The 27,136-nt window shown below is 49.0% G+C and overlaps 1 protein-coding gene across 6 annotated transcripts in view; it reads left to right on the plus strand.

Moving 5' to 3' along the window:
- NTRK3 (neurotrophic receptor tyrosine kinase 3) overlaps window positions 1-27,136 on the plus strand; it is a 364,056-nt gene that overhangs the window by 98,786 nt on the left and 238,134 nt on the right. For all 6 annotated transcript variants that reach the window (XM_023650428.2, XM_023650421.2, XM_023650423.2 and 3 more), the window contains exons 4-9: window positions 6,705-6,773; window positions 16,040-16,197; window positions 16,992-17,134; window positions 17,596-17,737; window positions 18,201-18,497; window positions 25,691-25,714. In XM_023650428.2, the coding sequence (XP_023506196.1) occupies window positions 6,705-6,773; window positions 16,040-16,197; window positions 16,992-17,134; window positions 17,596-17,737; window positions 18,201-18,497; window positions 25,691-25,714 (833 nt within the window). The remainder of the gene's footprint in view (window positions 1-6,704; window positions 6,774-16,039; window positions 16,198-16,991; window positions 17,135-17,595; window positions 17,738-18,200; window positions 18,498-25,690; window positions 25,715-27,136) is intronic.

A 27,136-nucleotide genomic window follows, 5' to 3' on the forward strand; every position in this document is an offset into this window, starting at 1 on the left:
TAAAAATGGCTCAAATGGCTTTAACCCCCACTCCCTTTTACAGCAATTTAATTGAGGGAAAAGCAAATATATCCATGATGTAGAAAAATATTTCTTGGCCTTCAAGAGGAAGTTGGGCGACAGCACCTGCTTCCCCGTCACAGGCGTTGGATTGTGAGGGGTTGGCTGTGGGGGGGCCTCCTTGGTGGCTGGTGGCAGGCCTCGGTGACAAAAGTGTATGGTGCTCCCTTCCCTCCCACCAATTCAACCCAAGAAGGTTGATGGCAGCCCCCTTAACCGCTCCGCATGGTGGGCTGCAGCCATTCGTGGTGTGGAGCTGACTGTGCACGGAGATCTCAAGGTCAAGGCTGGTGAGGCGTGAGTTCCCTGGCTTCCAGAGAAGTGGGCAGTGGACCATCAGCCTGACCCTTCTCCCTGGTTTGCTCCTTTTCAGCAAACTCTCTGTGGGGTGGGTGCTGCATCAGGGATTCCCCTTTCTTGACCTTTCCTCCAGATTCTTCAGCAATTTCAAAGGAATCCTGGCATGGAGTGGCAGGGGAGGGAGCTGGCTGTTGCCAAGAAGACCAAGGAAGTACTTCTTTGATGGAGAAAATCAGAAGAGGACAGACAGATAGCTGGGGTGGGGGGGGGGTTGGACCTTCAGGAAGGAAGAATTGCACCTTTCAAAATGCTGCCTTCGTGGATGAAAGGACTAAGATTTACATCATGGTGATGGCAGCCAGTGAGCCACAGCCCCTGGGGTCCTGTGGATCAGTGGGGTTGGACCTTTGTTGCTTTCTGGTTAACTGTGCTTAATGCCCTGAGTCCGTACGGTGCTCAGCACAGGGCTTTGTGCAAGCAGCAGAATGAGTCTCTCGGAGAAGTCAGCCACTGTGGCCTTCATCTTTGGAATGCAAGCTGAACACACCCCTGGCTCTCTCTTTTCTCTTTTGACAATCTTCTGCAGGAGGAGACTGAGGTATGCCCAGGGGGGAGCTGACCCACTGGGCAGATAGCAGTTGGATCTGAGCTGTTGGAACCTGGTTGGGAAGCGGGTTCCCTGGAGCAGCCAGGCAGAGAGAGTGAGGCAGTGATTGAAACTCACGACTGCAGGCCTTCAGGAGTCACAGTGGGGCAGCTGATTTGGCCTTCAGGGCCTCGGGGCAGGCGTGGGGCTGAGGACAGTGTATTAGTCTGCTTCAGCTGCTGTAACAAAATACCACAGGCTGTGTGGCTTAAACAACAGAAATTTATTTTCTTATGGTTCTGGAGGCTGGAAGCCCAAGATCAAGGTGTCAGCAGGGTTGGTTCCTTCTGTGGCCTCTCTCTTTGGCTTGCAGATGGTCATCTTCTCCCCGTGTCTTCACGTGGTCTCCCTCTGTGCTTATCTGTTTTCTACTCTCTTCCCATGAGGACACCAGTCATGCTGGATGAGACCCCACCCCAATGATCTCATTTAACCTCAATCACCTCTTTAAGACTCTGTCTCCAAATGCAGTCACATTCTGAGGTCCTGGGGGTTGTGACTTCAACTGATGAATTTGGGGGGACACAACTCAGCCCATAACAATAGAAGAGAAAACCAAAGTGAGAGGGACTGAGGAGACGCAGAGGTGGAGTGAGCATCCAGGAGCTGATGTGGGAGCAGAGCAGAGCCCGACGAGGGGTCTGCGGTCTTGACATGAACAGGTGGGGAGACCAGGCTGAATGGGGGGGCAGGGGTGGGGCAGTCTGGTTTAGTCGCCCGGGGATGGCAGGGCACCTGCTACCAACAGTCCCTTGCACACTCGAGTTCTCCTGGGCCTGCCTCTGCCCATGGAAGAGGCGGTGCTCTTACTGTCCGCCCCACCCCGATCCAGGAAATCCGTGGAGCCCTCCATCTTCAGCATCACTTTGTGGATGGGGCTCAGCATCCCCGTTTCAACTTTCAGCTTCAAAGGATGTGGGGTGTTTGGGGCAACAAGAATTTATCTGGTTGGCTTCTCTTGGCAACAGGGTCCATCTATTGTTGGACAGTAGTGTCCCTAGGGTAGAGGGTGACATCCTCCCCAGTTGTGGGGCTGAGTTCTGCTGCACTGGGTGCCCCCTTTGGGAGGGTCATGGGACAGCTTACCAAGCCTGAGAAGAGCCCTGTTCCCTACAGGGTTAATGCAGGAGAGGCCCTCTCGGCCCCAGCCCTCCCCAGGTCAGAGCTTGGCCATCTGTGCCTCTGACTCCCTGCTCCCAGAGCGCCCAGTCACTGCACCATCATCGCTCATTACCCTGGGCCCCAGAGTCTGGGCTGTGAGAGAGCCAGTAGTGCAGGACAAAATTAATTACTTTGTTTGCTAGTCTCAGATGAGGGATGGAGGGGCATTGTCACAGAGCTTGATTTTGGGGAAGTGTTTGATGCATCATCTCGTAAAATCTTGCTCACCAAATTAATTCCGATGGTCAGGTGGCTTGGAAACCGGCCATTGACCCAAGCAAAAGTCAGCAACGGGTGATAATGGATCTGTTAGGGAGGAGGCTCCGGGAAGAGGCTGCTGCGGGGCCCAGAGGCAAGGTGGTTCTTAATTAAACTCTTGTCTGATGAGCAGGGTCACCAGCCCATCAATAACTGATGACAAGTGAATACAGGTGAGGCACCGGCTGGAAGGAAAATCAGGGGCAGTGAGTTCTGAGTGGATGGTAATTCTCTTAAAGCCCTGGGCCTCAGCTTGCCTTCCTTGTTCTTTGTGTATAAGTTTTTCTCTGGGGCTAGATGCTTCTATTGTGCGTTTCTGGTAGGGCGCTGTGTACAGTTGCACAGGTTGTGTGCATTGCCCTCTTACTGGGACCCGTGCAGCACAGTGTCGCTGTCTCTGGGAACACACACTGGGTTGCGTGTGTGTACTTTGGAGTTTACATGTCTGTGTGTTGGTTGCAAATGCTCCTGGGTATGTTACTTGTTGCCTGGTGCTGGAATCTTTTCGTTAAGGCCACTCAGAGCCATTCCACTTTGGACAGCAACCTCTGAGCCCCAGGTTCCTCAGCTGTAGCTTGGAGATAATAGCAATACCAACTCTGTATGTTGCTGTAAATATTAAATGAGATCATGAACGCAAAAGTGCTCAACACAGTATTCTGTGCTTAGTCAGCTCTTGGGGATTGGCAGCTGTTGACGTGGTTGTGGTGCGGGAGGCAGGCAGGTGTGAGAAGAGGAGAGCAGCTGGCCTGTGGAAGGAGTAAGGGCCATCTCTCCCTCCAGCAAGAGGAGAAGGTGCCCTGTGCCCCAGTGAGGCAGCAGGGAGGGAAGTGGCAGTCGGGGACAGAGCCCAGGAGCACGGTCCCTCTGGTCAGAGAGCTGGAGGAATCCCAGGGGCCCTTTCTCCTCCTGTGGGGCTCAGTGGGTGGGGGTGGGGGGAGAAGGAGCTGAAGCTGGGACACCCCTGGGAGAGCAGGATGTCCCCCCTTCCAGGTGTCCCAGGCCCCTCCCCCCACAACTTATAATAAGGAGATAATGCTATTTCTTATTCTCTATTTGCCCGGAATGCCTGTTATTTTCTTTCAGAATCCAATTTTCTCTTGACATTTCTGCCTAATGTAGCAAAACATGACCTTTGTGAAAGGACATTGCTGGCAGCCTGCTCCCTGCCTTGGGCTCCCCAAGAACCGCTGGCACGCTCCCTGGCTGCTCCTCCCTCGGAGATGGGCGAGGGTGCCCCCTTGCCCTGGACTACTCCCGTCTCCAGCTTCTTCTTCCTGCCGACAGGTTGCCTGTTTCCCAGGGCTCAGTGCATCTGGGGCTTCCAGCTGCTGACTCCCACAGGATGCTGCTGCTCAGCTTTAGAACTGCGGGTTTTGTTCAAGGCAGCGCTGGGGTGGGGTGGAGAGCTCACGGTGGGCTGGGCCGTGTCTGACTTCTGCTGCCATTGATGATGCGGTTGTGCATAGGCAGCAAATTAGGAAAAGCAAAATGAAACAGAGACTTCTGCCTGGATGAAGCAAACACTCACATTTACTGAAACGTCTTGAAGGAGAATGGTGATGGAGGCTCATAAGGCGGTACCGAAACTTGTTGCCCTTGACCCCAAGTTCCGAGCTCGAGGTCCACTACGTAGTATAAGGTCAGCCATTCGGTGGGGGGATGTGTCTGACCCCCTGTTCCACCCTCTCAAGGAGGAGGGGGGTGCCTGCTGGGAGCTGTGCCCCAACAGTGTCCTCAAGTGGTCATCACACACTTCCTTCCTCACCTCTGTCCTGATGAGTGGGCGATGGAGGAAGTTTGTCGGAATAAGATGCACGGTTGTAAGCGGTTTTGTGAAGCTGCGAGTGCGGATGGGTTAAGGTTTCTAGACTTTCAGTGAGAGCCTGTGTGGTCATTCATACCAGTGCCCTCCAGCCCTGCCGAGAGGAAGAGGTGGGAGTGTGGGGTTTGCGGGGCTATCCTAGAGAGGGCTGTGTGGGCTTAAGGACTCTGAAAGGAGAGCGTGCTGGGTGCAGGGGAGGGAGCAGAGCAATAAACGTGGGGGTCACCTACCTGTGGCTCTCTTCCATTCTCTGCAGTCCCCTGTACCCTCAGAATGGGGGCTGCCTCCCCCGCACAGTCACAGGCTGTCACCAAAGACAGGGCTGCCTCAGATACAAGGCTGTGCTTGTATTTGAGTACCTGTTCCTCCAATGAGCTGTGTTTACTCTATGTGGTCTCACCCGGCCTGAACTTCTCCCCTGAGCTCTAGACCCAGGCATCTAGCATGCTGCTGGCTTTCTCTCTTTGGATGGCTAACAGGCATCTCAAACTTAGTATTTGCAAGGGAGAGGCTCTTGGTTGCCACCTCCCCACCAAATGTGACCCTTTTGCAGCCTTCGTCAGCTCGCTAAATGACGTCACCCCTCACCTGGTTGCTCAAGTGTCTTTCCCTCCTTCTCCCAGATCCCATCCAATAGGAAGTTCACCACCTCGCTTGAATCCATCTGCTTAATTCTCTCTCCTCCCTCTTCTCGCCTGGAATACTGCAGCTGCCTCCTAATTGGTCTGCCGGCTTCCAGGCTTGGCCTCTTATTTTTAAAAACGATACTTAGATTATGCCACTTCCCTACTTAAAACCATCCAGCGCCTTCCCATTGCTCCTTAAAATCCAAACCCCTTACCATGGCCGGCAAGGTGGGAGTGGCCTGTCCCCTCTCCTGCTTACCCCAGACCGCTGTCGCCTCCTTCCTTCCTCACTGGCCTCCTTTCTGGTCCCTGGTCCCTCCCAGGTCTTTGCACTTGCTACTTCCACTGCCTTGAACACTGCTCCCCTGGCACTCGGCTCCTTCTCTCTCTTCTTGTCCCTGCTCCAGTGTCACCTTCTCAGGTGCACTTCGCTGAGCACCTGGCCCTCTCAAAGTAGCCCTCTCGCTCTCCCACATCAGTTCCCTGCGTCATTTTGTTTATACCCCTCCTTCTGCCCATCACAAACGGCAATTCTCTTGTTTGTTCATTTGTAACTTGAATATAAGTCCCAGAGGGACCTTATCAATTGTCCACCCCCTCATTCCACAGTGTAGGCTGTATTTGGCTCTCAACAAATATTCGTTGTAGAAGTCATCTAAATATAGATGCACCTGTAGGCATATGCGTGTGCATGTAAACAAGAGGCTGTGTTTGCATTTATTACCTACATGTTTAATAGACACAAATACACACATGCTTGTGTGTGTGTGGATAGATAGTTACCTAAGTGGGATGCTTCCTGCGTCCGTTCTCCTCAGTAGATGAGTCCCTTGTTCCTGGGGTGCCACTTCATTCCAGCCACGTGAACTGTTGCCTTTAAGGGCTGTTATCACATCAAAAGTTGTTTGTTGATCCTGGCAAAGTAATAGCTGTGGGTGTGTTTCTTCTTTTATTCAGAAGGCTAATGGCGACTCCTTTCCTCTGTACATCCTAATGAAAACAATTAAAGAGCCATTAGGAGGGGAGCAGAAGTGTGAACAAAAGGCTGATGACTTGATCACTGCTGGGCATGTTTGCTGGGGGAGGGACCAGCTGGAAGGAATGTAGGTGACCTGCGGAGTTTTTTCAAGCTGTGTGACTAAGATTGCTTGTTGGTAAAGGGTACATAGTTTCAGTTATGCAAGATGAGTAAGTCCTAGAGATCTACAGTACAGCAGACTGCATAATTCACAATACTGTATTGTATGCTTAAAAATTTGCTAAGAGGGTAGCCTATGTTAAATGTTCTTATCACACACACAAAAAAACAAGAGGTGATGGTTAGAGGTTAGATGGTTAGAGGTGATGGTTAAGTTTATGGCATCATTTTTGGTGATGGTTTCACAGATGTATACTTACCTTCGGACTCAGCAAGACGTCTACATTAAAGATGCACAGCTTTTTTGTACATCGAGTCTACCTCAATAATAATAATAAAAAGGAATAACTTTTTGGCTTGTGTACCCTGAGAGCTCTCTGTCCCCCTGTAGGAGAAGAGCTTCAGAAAGCCTCCCTGAACTTTTGGTATGGTGAGAGGATATGGGAGAATGACCAGGAAAACTCTGTTGTTTGTTTTGATTTGTAAAACCTTGTCTTTAAAAGGTCTCAGAATCTTCTCCAAACCTCATCTGTGGCCTCCACTACTGGCAGATGTATGGATAGCAGAATGGAGCAAAGGAGAAGACGAAGAACAAAGCCAGGCTCCTGTGAAATGACGGAGCTTACTACCGAGAGCATTACTTATGCCAGATGCGTCCTTTAATTTCCCCTTTATTTGTCCATCTTGCAGAAATCTGTCCAGTAACCGGCTCACCACACTGTCATGGCAGCTCTTCCAGACGCTGAGTCTTCGGGAATTGTAAGTTTGGTTTGAAGACCTTCCAAGTAGTGGAGTTATGGTAGAGGTTGGTGGGGAGAAGTCTTGGGCAGTGGGGCCCCCTGAGGCTGGGCCTATGCGTGAAGGGGCTCCTTGGGTTGGATGACATGAGGTGTACCATGTTCAGTGAGAGCGGGCCATCCTGTTGCTTGATTTCTGATGCTTTTTCTGGGCACAATACGTTTCAGAAGATGGGAATCTCATCTCTGATCAGGACCTAGTTTTGTGGTCTGTAGGTAATTAGTAATAATAGTATTGATATTTGTAATAATAAAGAGTATTTATCAATTTACAAGAACATTCATAATATTAACTTTGTAGATGATCAGGTGTGCTTTCATTTATATGGCCTTAGACTTATCATCACAAGCATCACGAGTGGTAGGTATTATTATACCTCCAATATAAAATGTATTCCTACATTTTAAGGTGAGGGGTCTGAGCCCCTGAAAGGCATGTGAGATGCAGCTAAGATCACATTGTTAGGGATTGGCAGAGATAAGACTTGAACCCAGGCCTCTGACTTCAGATTGCGTGTCCTTTCCACCATTCTCAATCTCCTGTCAGCCTATTTGGCTTGAGTATGGGCATCCCAGGGGACCAAGACCATATATTTATTCAATCCGCCTGTGGGCTGCTTAGCTTTGCTGCAGTCTGAGGCTGATCAGTGTACCCCTATCCCAGACAGCCATTTTGCACAAACACATGTTGGATGGATAAGTGAAAATTCGAGACCACTGCTGGAAAAAAAATAGCTCATGTTGATGTGTGAGTCATCAGGGTCATCTCTGTGCATGAAGGACAGCATATTATGTTGAGAAAACAAATCAAGGAATAAATTGAAATGGAATTGAGGCATGGATAAAGTTAGGGAGTCTGCTTCCAGAGACACTGCTCACGTGTTCCCTTTTTACTTGGTGACTCAGGTCCAAATCCACTGAATGCAGATTGCTTTACTATCTTTACCAAGAGGCAGTGACCTGGGATCCCTGCTCATGCTGTTGAACTTTCAACTTGTTCTCCCTCCACCCGGGAAGACCTGAGTTCACAGATGAGTCTAAGCTTACCTTTTCTGACCCAGCTGGTGAGGGAGGGGATATTTACATCCAACGTCCCAATAGCCTATCACCCCACCATGGGCTTGCAAACCATACTTATCCTCATAGGCTAAGTGCCCATCTGATGCTTCAGAGGCCGTTCCAGAGATGAGAAGTACAGAGATTGTCTCTTTGACAGAGTTGGAATGTGTAGGACAATACCGCATGGGTTGCTTTCCTTTCTTAGGATTTTCCCCTCCCACCAGGCTACTCCTCTGGTCTGGGCACAATAGGCATAATGATCAGAGTTCTTTAGTCACTCATGGCTGAGATCCAGACATGCATCAATAAAAACTCCTACTTGAGCTTGGGAAAAGGTAAACATATACTTATTTGTTTATAAAGCACTGAAAGGCCAGCTCTGTCCCAGACATTGAAATGTCAGACTCTTACACTTGGTACCTTGTATTCATTCCCATCTTTGTAGGTGGGAAAGACCTTAGAGGTAAATTAACATGACTGCTATGGTCAGCAAACACTGATTTCTGAGATTTACTCTGTGCCAGGCACTGTGCCAAGCAATCTGTAGAATTATGAACATTATTTAGTTTAATCCTTATAATAATTCTATAAGGTAGGAATTATTACTATCACTTCACATTCGGGGACACCGAGGTACTTAGCAAGGTTAAGTGTCTCGTTTAAGGTCACCCATAAAATAAGTGGTAGCATATGCACTCAAGGTCATGACCACTCTGCTCAGCTCTCTCCCAGCTTCTTCAATCTGTTTCCAATTCAAGGATCTGTCCTTCAATAATTTTCGAAAAGTGCATGATTGTGGTTCTTCCTTACATTGCCCAAGCACTGATCAGGGCTATGCCATAAAGGAGCTAATTGGGGCCTGTCTCTCTTGGGAGTCTCGCATCCAGTTCTCCTGGAATGCCTGTGCTTCATCTGTGGGAGGCCAGGAATGGCGTCTCTCCAGGAGACATCTGGGGTCTGCAGTTGGCTGAATTATGGAGAAAATGTTCAGAGCTCCTTCTAAAAAATCACTGGCTATGAAATCAATGGTGTGCTGCCCTGGTGACCTGTTTCATGGAGTTTTAGAAACAGTTGTTCCGTGGATATATATTTAAAGAAAATGTCAGATTTCTCCCAGAGGATCATGGGATTCTGCATTCATCTTTGCCTGGGATCGATGCACCGGTGAGCTAGATGTGACTTATGGAGGAATGAAGACATTCCCTCCGGTGTGAGTCAGTTGTGAGAGCCACCATGTCCACGGAGTATTTTATTTCTGTCATATTGTTAAATAAGAAAAAAATTATATTGGGAAATAAAGAAGGCCCCCTCTGAGAAGCAATCGCCCCGGGAGGGGTCTATTTTTTGAGGAAGAATTGAATGTTGAGAGTGGAAAATTTATCTTTTGGCTCGAAGGACTGCATGTTGGCTCTTTGCTGTGGCTATGATTAAAATCCAAACAATCCCCATTCCTGGCAAATGGAAGAAGGGGTTGTATTTTCTTGTCCGATTTCCTGATTAGTCCACATGGCGCCATCTGCCACGAGCCATCTAGACTGCCAGGGTCTGCCCACTGGAGGCTGTGGGCTGGAGGGTGGGATGCGTCGGGTATTTCCAGGAAGAAGGAGTTTTGGCCCCGGAGGAAAGAGGCTGTGGCAGCCAGAAGATCACAAAGCCAAGAGTGTGAGGCTTTGAGCAACCTTCTGCAGAAAAGAGGGGCAAACTAGGGCATTCAATGATTTGTTAGCACATTTCATTCTGTCACTGAGGACCTCTGCCTACCCCAACCAGTTCCTCCCCAGTTAGAGGATCCTTGCCATAGGAACTGATGCTGTTGGGATTCCCCATTGGAAGGGCTGAATGGCTACAACTTTTCCAGTAGTAGAGAAGGAGAAGGAAGAGGCATATCTTGAGCTCCTAATATGAACGAGGTCCTGTTTCATCCTTGGGACAATCTCACGAGGAAGGTATCTTTACAGCCAGTTTTACAAATGAGGGAATTGAGACTTGGCCAAGTTAAACAACTGGTCCGAGACCACAGAGCTCGTAAATGGTAACTCTGGCAATTAGTATTGTGATTATTAGCGTTCCCCCATCCAGGTTTGCGGTTTCCCAAGACCAATGCTCTTTCCTAAAACAACGCAGCAAAACCCCTCACATGCTTAGCATCTCCTTCCAGAAACCACTCTCAGGATGGTGGCTCCCTGAGTGGAATCACAGGGCAAAAACACCTAAACGAGTTAGCATCTCCGAGTCCTTGTCATGTGCTCAAGGCTTCCTGTTCTCATTTCTCGTTTACTTTTGTGAGTTGAAGGATACGGTCATGGCCGAACACCTGGCCTACGACCCCGCATTGGTCCAGGTTGTGTTTCTCTTACTGAGAGAACTGGAAGCACCTTTGAAGACTTGCTTAGGAGTAGCCAGTGCTATTTCATTGGCGTGGGTTTGAAGAAATTCGAGCTGGCATTGCACAGTGCTCTCAGAAGTTTCTAGTTATGGCAAGATGGTGTTTTTTTCCTTACAGAGAAGATTGGAACTGTCTGTCCAGAAATCAGAGCAAGAATCAAAGAGATTGTCTTAGAGATAAAAATGAATTAGAAAGGAAGGAAGCTTGGATTCTGAATCCCGTGATACAATTTAGGCAAAGGCAAGAGGCAACAGACGATATAAACCCACAGCACAGAAACCTTCCAGAAATACCCGAAGGGCCATTAGTGTATCTTGAACAGGCTTCTCTTAATACCCTGCATGCACAAAGCAGACATGATTAAAATAGATTGGAATATTTCATTTTCTTAAAGCAAAGTGATAATTACCTCTAGTGTAATTTGCAGATTTAATAGACTTGGTAAAATATTAACTCAGTATTGGGATGAGTTTAGGCCGATCCTGGCAATTTCCTTCTCCCAGTCCTGGCCATGACCACTTTCCATGGCTCTCAGAGAAGTCACTAAACAATCATATTAATAATAGCATTACTATAATAATAATTTCGGGCCTCTTGATAGACCCTTTTATTTCACAAGGCATGTTAACATATATTATCACTAATCCTTGTAATAACTCAGTGAAGAAAGAAGGTCAAGCACAGTTACCCCCATTTCACAGAAGGTAACTCAGAGCCTTGGAGAACTAGGTTATTTGCTGTGTTAGTTTCCTGGGGCTGTCTAAACAAGTTATTGCAAATTTGGCGGCTTAAAGCAACAGAAAATGATTCTCTCTCTGTTCTGGAGGCCAGAAGTTGAAATCCAGTTGCCGTTAGGGCCACACTCCCTTCAGAGGCTCTCGAGAGGAGCCCTTGCTTGTCTTTCCCAGCTTCTGGTGGCTCCTAGGGCTCCTTGGCTTCTGGCCGCGTCACTCCAGTCTCTGCTTCCACCTTCCATGGCTGTCTTCCCTGTCTCTTTGACTTTGATCTCTCCCTTCTTTCTCTTATAAGGACACCAGTCATTGGATTTGGGGCCCACCTGAATCCAGAAGGATCTCTTCCCAAGATCCTTAACTTGATTACATCCGCAAAGACTCTCTTTCCAAACAAGGTCACATTCACAGGTCCTGGGGAGTGAGGACTTGGACATATCTTTTTAGGGGACACAATTCAGCCTACTGTATTTGCCCAAGGTGACACAGCTGGTTTGACTCAGATCATTTGTTCGAGTACTTTCTCTACCATCGGACTGTGGTTCTCTCCAGGATGCCCGAGCTGATTACTTGGTCCTTTGGGTGTGCTTTCCTCTGCAACAGTAGATCTGGGTCCCTTGCCCAATTTCCACTGCCTGGCCCCAGGATTGCCACTGGCAGCACTGATGCTGTGGAGAGGAGAGGAAAACCAGGGCAATGACTGGAGGGGAATCAGTGTTTTCTGAACATCCAGCCATGGGCTTGGCTGTGTAGCAGTGTCTGTGCACATGTCCCGATGGGGCTGAGTTAATCTGTGGGAAGCCCCCAGGGCCTTGTGATTAGGCCCCGGGCCATCTTGGGGCGAGGGCTGGGTGTTGGTAAGCTTCGCCCTGAAGCAGCTGCTGCTGTATTATTCATGGGGCCTCTTGCATTATTGATGGAGTAGGGAAAGCCTTGCTTTAGGCTCTGGAGTCTGCCCCTGGAGCCCTGGCAAAGGCTCCGTCCACTGCTCGAGACCAGATTTGATGGGAGGAGGGAGAGCATCATTTAGACCCAGGGCTTGCCCTTCTTTGCTTCTGGCCCACCTCACTGTTTGAATCCTCTCTGGTCAGGATATGAAGACAATGGTGGATTTGCTCAATAGGAAGCCCAGGATACCACTGTGTTGAGACTCAAAATGTTTTCTGCTGTGTGTTACTTGCTTTCTGGGAGGAAAGTCCGAAGGGAGTGGGGAAAAACTCAAGGCTCTTTTGCAGTTTCTAGGAGACTCTGGATTGGAGCAAAGGACCAGGTCTCCTGGTGCATCCCTTCTGTTGGGTCAGGTCCTGGAGGAAAACGATGGAAGGAAGCAAAAAAGCCGTTAAAGTGTGTCTGGCAGTGTCTTAGGCACGTCCCAGATAGCTCATCAGATTTTCCCACCAGCCTCGGGACCCTTTGACACTGTCTGCCTTTTGGGCGGCCCTGAGGTGTTGGGGTACGTAGCAGTGCAGGAGGCAGGACTGGGTAGAGTGTCTGTGGCTTGAAGCAGCCCAGCCAAGCCCCTCACTTTGTTAGTCTTTTCCACCCAGGTGGATAATTTGTATTTTTATGACTACTTAATAATGAATGACCACATCTTGTCGAGTGAGCAGCTGGGAAAAACCAGGCTGGTCTGGTTCAGTTCGAATCTCTTCAAGCATCTGGACCCTCAGTACCATTCCAGCTCAGCTGCCAGACCTCTCCTCGCAGCCCCTGTGACCGGAATCCAAACTCCTGCCCCACCTCCTCCGGCCTCCCTTCCCCTCCCGGTCCCGCACAGGCTGGGCAGCTAATTCGACCTTCTGCTTTTCCTAAGGAAGCCGTCAGATGTCCCCTGCCCTGTGCTCCCTCTTGTTGTGAGGGTTAAATGGGGTGTTGCTTGTAAGGCATTCACCATAGTGCTGGGCACCTGGTAAGTGTGATGCAAATGTTATTCTCATGTTATTTTTGTTGTTTCATTCTCATGTCCTCCTATCTACCTTCTTTCCTTTCTCTCTCCTATTTCTTAAGCCCCTGCAAACACCTCCAAGGCTTCTGGACCCCATCCTTCCTTTTCCTCCCCCAGGACCTTGATCTCTTCCTCCTCATCCCTCAGCCCTGCCCAGCCTTGTTCCTAATGTTGAACCTCTTCCTTTCCATTTTCTTCTGTTCTCAACCAAAGGCTCTTCTCTCCTCCACTGATTTCCTGTCTTCTGGGGCTTAAAACCTTGGGCTCATCTTCTACTCTTCCTTTTTCTTCGACTTCCAGCTGCGCACCAAACACCACCTTGTCTTCCTCCGTGATCTTTGCCCCGTCTTCCCATTTCCTCTCTCCAATCTTTACTACTCCACTCTAGGCCCTTATCAACTAGGCAGCAGTTCTCAAATGGTGGTCCAGTGTCCCTTGGGGGTCCCCAAGACCCTTTCAGGGGACCACGAGGTAACATCTATTTTCATAATAACACTAAGATGTTATTTGCCCTTCTTGCTCCATTCTCCCACAAGCGTACAGTGGAGTTTTCCAGAGACCGCGGGACATGTGATAACATCATTGGCTCTGATGACTAATGGAGTTTGAGCTAATGCATTCTTGTGTTTTAAAATTTCCTGTTTTAGTTTCTAATATGGTAAATAGTGGTAGATATAATCCACATCAAAGAAAGCTCTTTGAGGCCCTCAGTAATTTTTAAGAGTGAAAAAGAGTCCTGCATCCCAAAAGTTGGAGAAACAAGGACCTAGAGCATGCCAGCCTACATGGTGCCTGTATGTGAACGAGAAAAGGCGCCCCCTCTGGGTGGATGTAGCCCCATGACAGGCACCAGGTCTGGTCGGGGTGTGCAGACCGGATTTCATTTCACGTTTATCCCTTTGGCTGGGTGCCTTTGAGGACTGCACGCACTTGATGACCATACACGGTGACCTGTGTTCTTAAGACATCCTGACTGCTGTCCTCTCCAGTGGCTAGCTCTCCTCTTCTCCTGTTTGCCCTGCACCATGTCGTCGTGTTAGTCTTCCTACAGACCTGCTTCGTTCATGTCATTCTCAGCTCTGAGGGCCTCAGCGGTTCCCACTGCCCCCTGATGACTTCCAAACCTCCTGATGTGGCAGTGGGAGTCCTCTGCCATCCGGCTTCCACTACTCCTTCCAGCTTCATTTCCCGGTGCCTGGGCGCAACCTTTCCTTCCTGCTTTCACCCCTCAGCCTACAGCATCCCCTCTCCCTTCTCCCCCGTCTCTTCCTCCGTGCACTCCTGAAGTCAAGGATCCTGCCTTGCCCCTCCTCGCATCTTCCACTGCACCTGAGAGTGCCTTGTGCGTGATAGACGGGGTGGAAAGTACATGGACTTTGGAGTCTAATGGGCTGAGGTTTGAGAACTTGCTTTGTAACACACCAGCCAGGGGACCTTGAACATGTGACTTAACGCCTCCCAACATAAGAGGGCATCCCTCATCTGTATGGGCACAATACTCTGTCTCCTAGGGTAGCTGTGAGAAACAGATGCTCAGTAAAGGTTAGTTCCCTTTCCCTCTTCTGAAAGAGGGTGATGTGCAGAGAGATGTCACAAGCTCCTTAGACTATGAAGTTATAATGCAGGGCTGTTTGCACGTTCTCCCTGCAGTGTCCTAGTGGCTGGGAACACTGACTCCTCCTCCCAGGGGCCTCACTGTTTCCTGAAAGCTGAGTAATTCAGATGTGTGCTTAACTATTTTGGAATTTGCCAGTTGTCAAAAATATCCTGTGTCTTAGTGCAGTTATCCAAGCACTCCTCCCTCTGGGTACCAACAGATGCATCTCCTTGCTGGTCCAGAAAGAGAATCATGTTCTCCCTAGTGATCCAGGCATTCAGACTTATCACGTGCCCTTTAATTTAAGAGTTTTGCATCAGCTAATGCCCTTCCTTGTCCCCCTGATGAGATAACCCCATCTAGAGGGGAGGTGACTCACTCTAAGTCACAAGGAAAATCAGTGGAGAAGGAAGGCCTTGAACTTGAGTCTTTCCCCATCGGGCATTCTTCATCACCAACCTGAGTGCTCCTGGAGAGCAGACACGATCTTATTCATCTCTGCATTGACAGCACTCAGCCCCCAGCCAGACATGGAGCAGGTGCTTATTAAGGATTTTGTTGAATTTATGGAATAAAGCTGGTCTCAAGATGGGCTTTGAGCAGATCTTGGAAACAGCTGACCACCTACTCCCAGGGAGAGTAAACTTTCCTTCCTTCCCTCCTTCCCTCCTTCCTTCCATCCATCCATCCACCCATCCTCCAATCCTTCCTCTAATCATTCAACAAGTATTTTTGCACCAGACTCAGTTGTAGGTACTGCGTATACAGCAATGAACCAAATAGGCAATGTCTCTGACCTCAGTGGAGCTTTATTTTTTTGTTTGGAGACAGATAATAAACAAACAAGCAAATACATATTTGAATTGATGCTGAGTGGTGACAAATATTAGAAAGAAGAAGGGAGTGGGCAGTGTTATGGCAGAGGTTGGTGGTGGCTTTTTTTATAAAGAGTGGTCAGAGAAGATCGTATTATTGAGGGAGCCAGTCTAGCAGATATGTTATGGGTAAGAACTCTGTAGGAAGAAGGGACCACCAGTGCAAAGGTCCTGAGGCAGGAGCATGCTGGTCATCCTAGTGAACTTGACAGACAATAAGGTCAGTGTGGCTGAAGAAGAGGAGGGGAGGGTGAGGTGGGAGAGGAGGTCAGAGAGATAATACAGAGTGACGTGGATCACACAGGCCTTTGACTGTGACTTCCAGTGAGATGGGAAGCCACAGGAGGGGTTTGAGAAGAGCACTCCAAGCTGACGTATTTTAAAGGGTCTCTTTGCCAGGTGAGTTAGGTGGGGTGGATTTCTTTTTTTAAATGAGCTTGTTAGTTTAAAAACTAAATGAACTCATGGACTTACATAGAGATTGTTTTACTTCTTTTGAGACCTTGCTAAACCTCTTCTCTCTTTAATCCCTGAAGAGCAGGTGGGGGCCCCCTTGGCCTCACAGCCCTAGAGCTGGGGAGGGAGCTGGGCTGTCTTCAGTTCAGGAGTCCCCTTCCCTCTCTTCTTGCCCACAGGAGGTTGGAGCAGAACTTCTTCAACTGCAGCTGTGACATCCGCTGGATGCAGCTGTGGCAGGAGCAGGGCGAGGCCAGGCTGAACAGCCAGAACCTCTACTGCGTCGGGGCTGACGGCTCCCAGCTCCCTCTCTTCCGCATGAACATCAGTCAGTGTGGTGAGTGAGCTGCCCAGCCCCAGCAGCCTCCAGGAGGCATGCCTGACATAAGAGATGGGGCTGTGCGTTAGCCAGGAGAGCCGGGGTCTTTGTTTCTCTACCGCCCCCCCAGCCTTGAACTCTCCACTGGGTGCGGGTCTGGCTCACCTTTTGCCTCCTTGCTCACTCTTGTCCTTATGTGAGCCAGTCGTGGGAAGGTTGGTTCTAGGAATACAGAAGGGGGTTAACTGTGCCCCTTCTCATCAGACAGATTCCTTTCTTTCTGTGCGTTGCTTATCAACCAGTCCTGAAGGAGCATATCTCCAGGTGTGGTCTCTGGACCTCCTGGATCGGGAGCATCTAAGGCACTTTTAGAAAAGCAGATTCGTGCACCCAACCACAGACTTACAAGAATGTCTTTCACAGACTTTCTGGGAATGTCTGGGGATGGGTTCCACAGGTCTGAATTTCTAGCAAGTTCCCCATGGGTATCTGAAGCAGGACAAATTTTTGGGAACAAGTGCCCAAAATGGAAGGTGTCATGTGACTTTATTGCTGGACCTGCATGCCTTGAGCAACTGCTCCACCCCCACCCACTCCCTGCCACGTAGGAGAGTCCAACTGCACGGGCTTAAATTCTGAGTTCTGACATCTGCTGGGAGGTGGTATGAAGCTTCTTGGACGTGGGAGCCTTCTGAGAGCTCAAGCAGGTTGTATTGGAGTCTTTATTGGGCAAAGCAAGAAGGGCCACCATGGGCAAAGTTTTGGTAGTAAGCGTTTGCCTATCTTTGCACCCGCCCTGTCCTCCCTCCCAGACCTTCCTGAGATCAGTGTGAGCCATGTCAACCTGACTGTACGAGAGGGTGACAATGCTGTCATCACTTGCAACGGCTCTGGATCGCCCCTGCCTGATGTGGACTGGATAGTCACTGGATTGCAGTCCATCAACACCCACCAGGTAGGTGTCCTAGGGTCCGGTCCCATCAGGAGGTTGGAGAGCCATCACCTCTTAGTCTTAATGAGCTAAATCATGAATTGAAGAAAGAGATGTGAGAATAAGGGCGAAGGAAAGGGAAAGTCTGTGGTCCTATCTCTACAGGAAGAACCATGTAGACTCGGATTCCCTCCAGCTGCAATATTTTCTAGCCATCTTATTAAACATGCTACTAAACTTCTCTGTGCCTTAGTTTCCCCATCTGTAAAATGGGTATAATGCTATCATTCACCCTATAGGGTAAAAGTGAGGATTACCTGAACTGTTGACTATGGGGAGCCTGGAACTTGGTTGGTGTCAGTCCCTGGAAAGGCGTCCTTCGCCTTCTACTCGGCTTTCCTTATTCCTAAAGGTGTTTGGGGGTTAGGTGGGGGAGCCGCCCTTGTAGAAACTGTTTGATTGTTGTCTTTTTATTGGGGTTTTAGACAAATCTGAACTGGACCAATGTACATGCCATCAACCTGACCCTGGTAAATGTGACGAGTGAGGACAATGGCTTCACCCTGACGTGCATTGCAGAGAACGTGGTGGGCATGAGCAATGCCAGTGTTGCCCTCACCGTCCACTGTGAGTGGTTGCCATTGTGGAGGGTGACTGTGTACCAAGGGGATGCTGGTGCAGGAGGCCGAGAGGAGGCTGAGCCAGAGCAGTGGGCCTGGTCTACTAGGAGCGGCAGAAAGACTCCTGTAGGGCAGGGCTAAGCAAGGCAGTCCTTGACTAGTAAGCCCAGAAAGGGTGTTCCTGATCCTCAGAAGATGGTGTGCCTCTAACACAACCATGTGTTCAGGATGCAACTATGTTGGCCCAAGTCTGCCTTTTGGTAAACCCGTAACAGGTCAAGAGAGGGAACCCTCCAGTTATACATCTGGGCAGCCTGGGTGAAGATAGACATCTCTTCTCCTCTTTCAGGGTGCTGGTGGGGGGCCCTTTGATTCCCTCAGTCTTTTCAGAGCTGGGTGGGGAAGAATTGGGATTCCTGGAAGGCTGGACACTCTGTGTCCTGGGCTTCATCTGGCCTCTCCCTTGGCAGACCCCCCGCGTGTGGTGAGCCTGGAGGAGCCCGAGCTGCGCCTGGAGCACTGCATCGAGTTCGTGGTGCGTGGCAACCCACCGCCCACACTGCACTGGCTACACAACGGGCAGCCGCTGCGGGAGTCCAAGATCATCCACGTGGAGTACTACCAGGAGGGCGAGGTTTCCGAGGGCTGCCTGCTCTTCAACAAGCCCACCCACTACAACAACGGCAACTACACCCTCATTGCCAAAAACCCGCTGGGCACGGCCAACCAGACCATCAACGGCCACTTCCTCAAGGAGCCCTTTCCAGGTGAGGGCAGTCCGCTCCCGGGTGCACTGATTCCTTCTAGGAGCTTGGGGGCATGGGGTGTGGTAGCTTGAGAGGAGAAGCAGCGTCAACATTAGCACTGTGATTGTGGGGAACCAAACACACGTTGGAGCATATTCAGCCACCACTAGCGTTTTGCGTAAATTAGATAAAGTCTCTGTTTTCCAATTGCTATCACAACACAAACCAAGACCCCCTCAGAAATACACAGATGTGCATATAAGGGCATACTGTGTTATGGTAGAGAAATCAGGGACTTGAGAGTTGGACAAGAATGATGGACAATCTTGACCGGGACCTTTATTTATTGGGAGACTGTGGGCCTGAAAGTTGGCTTTTTTGAGCCTTAATTCCCTTATCTGTGAAAGGGACATGACTGTACCACTCCCTTAAGAATCTTGTGGCTTTTAAATGACTTAGGTGTATAAAGCACATGTCACAGGGTTTGGCATGTAATGATGGTTCCATGACCTGCCATTGCAGGGGGCTTTGGGGTCCATCCTGTTCAGCCCTACATTTAACACGAGTGAACTGAATGAACCTCTTTCTGCTTGCTGGTCGGTAGCAAGACGTGGCTCGAATCTAGGCACCCAGGGGCGTGTCTCCCTTCCTGTCTTGCTCCTGGTGAGCTGATGGTGTGGTGACTGATGTTCTCAGCCTGTGATGGTACCAACGTCAAGTGGCGCAGGGGTAGCCTTTGGAGTAATGAAAAAACTTTGTTTGACGGGATTTTAAGAGGAGATTCTGTCTTTCTCTGTCTGGGCCAGAATATTTCAAATACCTTCCTGAAGTTGAAGGAGAAGAAAACACCAAAAGAGCTTAGTGAAAATGGTGGCAGAATGTCTTGGTAGATTCAGCCATTGACAAGTTCCTGTCAGTGAGGGCCTGGATCTTTGATGACCTTGGTGATTTCTGCTGGAAACAGAGTGGATGACCTCTTGGCCTTCAATCCCCAGATCTCAGGGGTTCTGAGGACATAAAGGGGGAGTGTAAAGACAGATATGACACAGAGACACTCACACAGAAAGGAGGGGAGTGTGAGCTGGTGCTAAGCAGCATCTGCTTGTGTGAAGGCAGCTTCACAGCCTAGACGACCAGGGGGTGGCACCTCCAGGAGAACTTCTTTATCTTAGTGCAAGGAAACTCGAATTAGAGGCTCCAAGAGTGAAATTCTGGAAAAATCAGGCTGCACGTGAAGCTAAATTCCTGCCACTGAGGTCCAGGGGATGATGGGGCCATCATTCACAAGAGCATCGAGAGCTGCTGATGTTTGAGACCCTCACAATGCCCTGAGGTCCAGCATTTCCAACGTCATCCCCAGGATGCCCAATAAAAGGCCTCAGGACACTTCCCACTGTGGGCCGTGTGGGGCTCTTGTGGGGAGCTAGGAGACTCCTGGCCACACTGTGGATGTAGAGATTTGCTCTCACAGCCCACAAAGTCAGGCTAGGCTTTGTTGGCAAAAAGGGCTGGAGTGGCCCTTCGCCCTGCCTGTGCCCACCTAGTGATTTGAGAATGACTGCTGTTTCTTAAAGAGGAGGGTCCAGACCTCTCAGTGAGTGAGGAGTGGAGCCCCCTGAAGCAATGATTCTGTTTCCAAAGGGAGGCTCCTGGGGCCTGGAGGGAGTCGGGAGCCATAGAATGCTCAGGAGGGAGGATGAGCCACTCTAGGATACTCCCCACAGAGCATGTCCTGAGAGCCATGGGGCAGCAGGAGTGGGGGGCTGTGTGGTAGGTGCAGCTTTTTCTGCATCTGCCCTGCCATATAGACACCTCCTCTGTTCCCACGAGCACAGCAGCTCCTTCTCATAGTCTCTGGATACACTCCTCACCTTATCAACGCTTTGTAGGCCAGCGGTTCTCGAAGGGTGGTCCCCGGACCAGCAGCATCTGCATTACTTGGGCATGTGTTAGAACTCAAATCCCCAAACCGCACCCAGGCCACTGAGTCAGAAACTCTGGGGTGGGGCCCAGCGGTCTGTGTTTTAACAAGCCCCCAGGAGACGCAGGTGCTCCCTGGTTTGCCATCCGCGGCCCTGGCATTTGGTGGCCTCTGGCCTCAGAAGGCAGGAGGGAGGGTGAAGTCACAGCAGAGCCTGAAGTGGAACAGCTCACCTGAAGTCATTTGCTCAGACCCATCTACACCCGGCTGGGGTCACCCTGGCAAAGGTTTGCTTGTTTATAGAGGAATCAATGGATGATGAAAAGGCAGTGACAGGGAAAAGGGGCCGGTCGTGTCAAGTGACAAAATGTCTAAATGTTCAGGAGAGTAAATTATCTAGGAGAGCAGGCAGTAAACCTCTCTCCTCCTGAGCCTTGGAGATAAAGGCGGTCTGGATTCCTGCTCTTCTCCTCTGATGTGGGGGTGGGGGACATCGTATTGATCATAGCTACCCCTCTCTGGCTCCCGGGCAGCAGAACATAGAGGTTAAGAATAAGCTTTCTGAAATCAGACAGACTGAGGTGCAAATCTCATCTGTGGCACTACCAGATGGGTGGCCTGGGCTCCTGGAATGGGGCTCAGTACCTGGTTGGCACACAGCAAAGGACAATCACTCTCTGTGCCTCTGGTTCTCCATCTGTGAAATGGGAGTGATCACAAGAGCTCCTGCCTAAACCGCCATGAGGATTCCACGAAGTGACGTGTGCCAAGGGTTTAGTTCTGTGTCTTCAAAGCTTCAGCAGCTGTTGGCTGTTAGGTCCTAGGATTCCTTGGGTGGAGAGAGATGCGTTCAGGAGTTCTAGAGCCAGGCATCAAGATCTTCTCAAGCTAGTAAGCTCTAAGTCTCGGGGCGGTTTCGTCTGGGGTAGTGGTTGTGCAGCCACACTGCCAGGTTCAGATTCTCTCTCAGTCGCTCGTCAGCCTCTGTGCTCTCAGGCAAATCCCTCAATCCCCTGTTTCTACCTCAAAGGTGTGGTACGGATTAATTCACATACAATGGATTAATCCACCTACAGTATTTACAACCATGTTTGGCATGGAGTAAGCACAGAATTACGGTTTGTTTTTAATTTTTTTTTAAAGAATATCTAAGGGTGACTGGAAGGGGATCTGTTTTGGGGGGAAAACAGAGATCTGAAGATGGGGGTCTCCTTTCCTCCTGTTCATGGGCCTGAGACCCCTGGGAGAGATTTGATTAGAATGAATATATTTAAGGGAGCAGCCTGCAAACGCAGAGGCTTCCTTCAGTAAGGATTTTCTCAGGGTAGGACCTTAAAATGAAAATGTTCTAGAAAATGTGCATGCTGTACAAATGTTGGTATTTTCTTCTCCATTTCCAGAGAAACGCTAGAACATTTAGCGTGGCATTCAGCCTTGGTGTAGGAGGCCCCTGGAAGGATTGATTAGGGAGATTTGTTCTAGAAGCATGAAGCTGAATCCTCTTTAGTGTTCTAGGACCTCAGAGGGCCTGTCAGAAGGGATCTGAGTGTGAGAGTGGGAAGCTATGAGGAATTAGGGATCCGAGTGTCAGGAGGGGAGGGGCGGGGGTGGCTGAGGACCGTGTCAAGGTGGGAGGTGTCCTGGAAGCCTCTAGTCTGCGGGAGAGTGTGGAGCTGGGGACCCTTAGATGATGATGTGATAGAAGGAGGAATGTTGCCAAGGGGTGTGTGTGTGTGTGTGCACACACACACACACACACATGTGTAACAAATATCTGGGAAGACTTGCCAAAATATTTAGGAATAAGTGAGCTGCCATAGCTCTGGAGCAGCCTTCCCCCTCCCTCCTCACGTCTAAAGCCAGGGCACCTCTTCTCATCATCACTTCTCGGTCCTCCTCTCTCTGTTGGACACAAGCTGTGTCTCTCTCTCTTCTCCCTTCTCTGGACCCCACTGGATTTTCCCATAGGGCACTTCTGGGGGAGTTTGGGGACTGGAGGAGACCGTTGTCTCCATTGCCCAGTCCTGGTTCATGTACAGATAGCGCCTTGGCATACTGGTCCAGTGGTCCTCCCAGCCTACTGGTGGAGGTCAGAGGTGGGGATGATTCCTGGGTACCATCCTCTTCCAGTGCAAACGTCTGAGTCCCCCGCACGGGTTAGAGAGGACCCAGAGTTCTCCCTGTCCCAGGGCTCATGGGCTTCCTGGATGCATCAGGGTTTGCAGGCTCTAGCACAGGAGCTAAGCATGCATGCAGACTAGGAGATTACAGGGTTCACAGACTCGGCCAAAGCATTTGGCAGATGTGAGAATATTCTCTAATAAATGGGAGCCTTATGAGAAATATGCAAATCAGTGTAAACTACGAATCGATCTGGCACCTCTCTTTTCTCGGGCTCTGAAGCCAAGGCTAGAACTCCCTCTCTGCCATCTTCCCCCCAAATCAGGCATTTGTTCACCTGAAGTTTAGAAGAGGGTGGTGGCATGAAGGCCTGCTCAGGAATTTAGAGAACGCTCTGCTGCTGTCCCCCAAAACAACGCAAAATGGACAAAAACAAGCAGCCTATCAACAGTGCATTTACTGTAAACGGGACTTGCTCTGAAGTCCTGTGCATGATGCTTTCACAGATAGCATCCTTTTCCCCACAGAGGGAGAAGAATATTTTCTGCTTCCTACTTCACAGAGCTGTGATTATGATGACTGTGGGGGCTCAGCCAAGGACCTGGTCAACAGGAGACCCAGAATGAATGAAGAAATGAATGAATGGATGGTTCTTACTTTTCAGGGTGTGGTAGGCTTGTGGCAGGAAAAGGTGTAGTATAATGCGGTGATTCTCAAGGGGACCAGCAGCATCAGCATCAGCTGAAAGCTGCTTAGAAATATCAATTCTCATGACCCACCCCGGACGTCCTGAATCAGAAACTCTGGGGTGAGGACCGATACCCTATGTGTTGTTTTATTTTTAATTTTTAAAGATTTCATTTTGAAATAGTTTGCGATTTATATGAAAAAGTGACAAAACAGTATAAAGAAGTCCTCACATCCTTCACCTCGACATAACCACAATACAATGATTGAAATCAGGCTGTTAACATTGATACAGCACTATCATTGCACCTACAGGCTTTATTTAAATCGTTTCGGTTGTCCCACTGCTGTGCTTTCCTTCTCTAGGATCCAGCCCAGGGTTGTACATTGCAGTTAGCTACTGCGTCACTTTGGTCTCTGTAAATCTGGGACAGTTCCTCAGCCTGTCTTTGTTTTTCACGATCTGTGCACTTTCTAAGAATATTCACTAGTTATTTTGTAGACTGTCCTACAATTTGAGTTTGCCTGGTGTTTTCTCGTGATTAAATTCCAGTTATGCCTTTTGGGCCAGAACTCCACAGAAGTGGTGCTGGGCCCTTTCAGGACATCTTATCAGGGGACACTTGATGTCCTTACATCTCGTTACTGGTGATGTTAACTTTATCGCTTGCTCAGGCTGGTGTCTGCCAGCTTTCTCCACTGCAAAGTGATTATTTTTCTCTTTGTGATTAATAAGTATAATGTTTTGAAACTTTGTAAATATCTTGTTTCTTATTCCATCACACATTAATTTTAGCATTCATTGATAATTCTTGCCTGAAACAATGATTACTGTGGTATTTGTCAATGGCGACTTTTCTATTTCCCTCATTCCTTCTACATTTATTAATTGAAATTCTACTGTAAGGAAGAGCTTTCTCTTCTCCCACTTATTTACTAAATTACTTATTTATATTGGTGTGGACTCATGGATATTATTTTTTTTTTGGTCCTATGGCTTGTAATCCATGTGTTAGTTTGCTAAGGCTGCCATAAGAAAGGACCAGAAACGAGGTGGCTTAAACAACAGAAATCTATTTTCTATCTGGAGGTTAGAAGTCTGAGATCAAGGTGTGGGCAGGGTTGGTTCCTTCTGAGCCCTCTCTCCTTGGTTTGTAGGCGGTCGTCTGCTCCCTGTGTTTCCACGTGGTCATCTCCCTGTGTGTGTGTGTGTGTGTGTGTGTGTGTGGCTTAATCTCCTCTTTTTATAAGAACACCAGTCATATTCAATTAGTGCCCACCCTAATGACTTCATTTTAACTTAATTACCTCTTTAAAGACCCTATGCCACATACGGTCATATTCTAAACTACTGGGGGTTAGGACTTCAACATATGAATTTTGTGCAGATCTAATTCAGCCCGTAACAATCCATGACTATCATTTCATTATTTATTTTGTTGCCCAAACTGTCCCACATTTGGCCATTGGAAACTCTTTCACGTTGGCTCCTGTGTCCTTTCTCCATGCCCCCATTAATTTTTGAGCACTTTCTTACTTTCTAGTACCACAAGATGGTCCAGGCACATCTTGTACTTTCTTTGCCACAGCCTGAAATTATACATTTCTCCAAGGAGCCCTCGTTTCTTTTATTGGAGAAGGGTAGTGATCACCCTCTAGATGATTCCCGTGCATGCTAAAGTTTGAGGATCTCTGACAGAGTGGATAAGAGCCAGACTTGGGTTTGAGTCCAGCTCTATCCCTTCTTAGACGAGTGAGATTTGATTAGTTACTTAATCTCTATGAGCCTGTTTCCTTATCTGTTAAATGGGGCTTGTGCTACCTACCTCCTAGGATGGCTGTAAGGATTGAGTGATGTATTCGCTAGAGCATTTAGCACAGCCCCTGGATCATAATCACTGTCTAATAATGCCAAGCTTTCATTATTAGGTGACCCATCTCTAGAGGCCAAAGATCAAATGTCACATTTTCATCTGGGGGCTGAGCAGGTTCTGGAGGAATTCCCAAGAAACATGTCAATGACTTACTAGAATAAACTTTACATATGGATCTGAGGAATTTTGTCTTGAGATCATAGCTGGCATTTTTAAGAAAGGTCTGGGGAAGCCTACGCTGAAACATCTCTTCTTGACTCTAATGTCCCACCAAGATGCCCAGAACTCTGGGTACCCAGAGAAGGGAGGACTGTGGGACAGACGTGGCGTCTAGGTTTAATCCCCCATCTCAGTTTGGTTTCTAGTCCCCAGGTGGGCCAGGCCGTCTCCCTTGAAATCAGCAGCTTCATGTCTTATTTATTCTTCATTTGGAAGACCACTTCCTGAAGAGGTAGTATAGCGTGAGGTTGGGGCGACAGGCCAAGGATTTTAGTTTTCAGTTGCTGGGGTACCAGGGGATCCTGATCAGTGGGGGATGTCGTTAGGAAGATACAGTGCGTCTGTCCTGGGTTTTATTACATTTGTTAATTGTCTCTTTGTCTTTTTTGCAGAGAGCACGGATAACTTTGTCTCTAGTAAGTTTGCTTTACCTTTTGCTTTGAAACTGATTTATTCTGATACTTTTGGTAACTTTGGGATCCAAATAGCCCTCTTTCATATGCCAGCACCATCCCCAGACCCACAGCAGCTGAGAGCATCTGAGTGAACTATGAAAGGAACTGGAGAGTAGAAATTCTCCTTGGGTGGCCGCTCTGTGCCTCAGTTTCCCCCAGGGAGCTTTCTAGGGTCTGACCATGTGGTGAGTCTTCTTTCCTGGATGGAAAGGGGTCATGTCAGGAAGGATGTGGAGTTTCACATGCCCTGGTAGGCTCTTGTTTGATCATCTCAGTTGTTTGTGAGGAGAGAATGTGGAGTCTCCATGCTTGCTAATATTTCTCACCTGCTCCAAGGCCCCCAGAATTTGGCTTGGACTCACCTCATCTAGAGCTGTGATTTACGAGGTCTCCTGATAGGCTCGTGTGTCCTCAAATGGGATTATTGAGGCTCAGTTTATAAGCAGTTTGGGGCTAGGCAGTTTGGAGCTAGACAATGACAAAAGGATTTTGATGGCTTGCTCACGGGCTGTGGGAAAACCCAAAACCCATATTTATTCCTTTTCTTTTTCTCCCCCATGAGAAGATCACAGCAGTAGTTGCTGCCGTTTCTACCCCCTGTGTGGCCTGAGATAGTAGACAGTCCTGTTTAGGGGACCCCTTGCTGTTTGGCACCGATGTAAATATCACCTGTGATTCCTTTATTTGTCCTCAGTCCTAGAGGACTTGTCATCTCACAGAATGTCCTTCCAGAGAATTCTGAATTGGGGCCATCTCTCACTAAGGAGGTGATTTTAGATGGAGGACAAACTGATACTTGCCTTTCCATCCAGGTTTTGCTGGGAAAAGCTGGTGTTTTCTGGTCAGATGAAATTGCTGCTTAACTTGAGCCGCCATTGTGTTCTGAAATCCACGTTAGGGAATGGACAGTGAGTTGTTTATGGGGCCACGGGCCTCCTGGACTCACTGATGGGTGAAGAGGGAAAGAGGAAAGAGCTGGAAACAGGCAATGGAGTGCTCACAACAGAGAGTAGCAGAGGATCAGCAACAGCTGCCATCACCAACAAAATGTGCTGAATCCAGACCCTGGCCGGGATCCCAAAGCATTTTTCTCCTCTTTTCTATCCAGTAGCTCATGGCCCATGTTGCCCAGGTGTCATGATTTACTCTAGGATGGGATAGGAAGATGGGAATGAAAGTCCTTTATTCCTTCTGAAGCCTGCCCTTGGGCTGTCAGCACTGGCTGGGCGGCTGGACAGGGACCTGGTCTCTGGGGACCCCTGCAAAGTGGGTGGGGGGGTCAGGCAGTAAGAGTCTGGCTTTAAAGGAATGTTCTCCAGCAAGAACTCTCGAGGGGGCATGGGAGTCAGAGGGGGACTGTGGCTGAGCCTCCCGTAGCCAGTA

Source organism: Equus caballus, chromosome 1, assembly GCF_041296265.1.
Source record: "Equus caballus isolate H_3958 breed thoroughbred chromosome 1, TB-T2T, whole genome shotgun sequence".
NCBI lineage: Eukaryota > Metazoa > Chordata > Mammalia > Perissodactyla > Equidae > Equus > Equus caballus.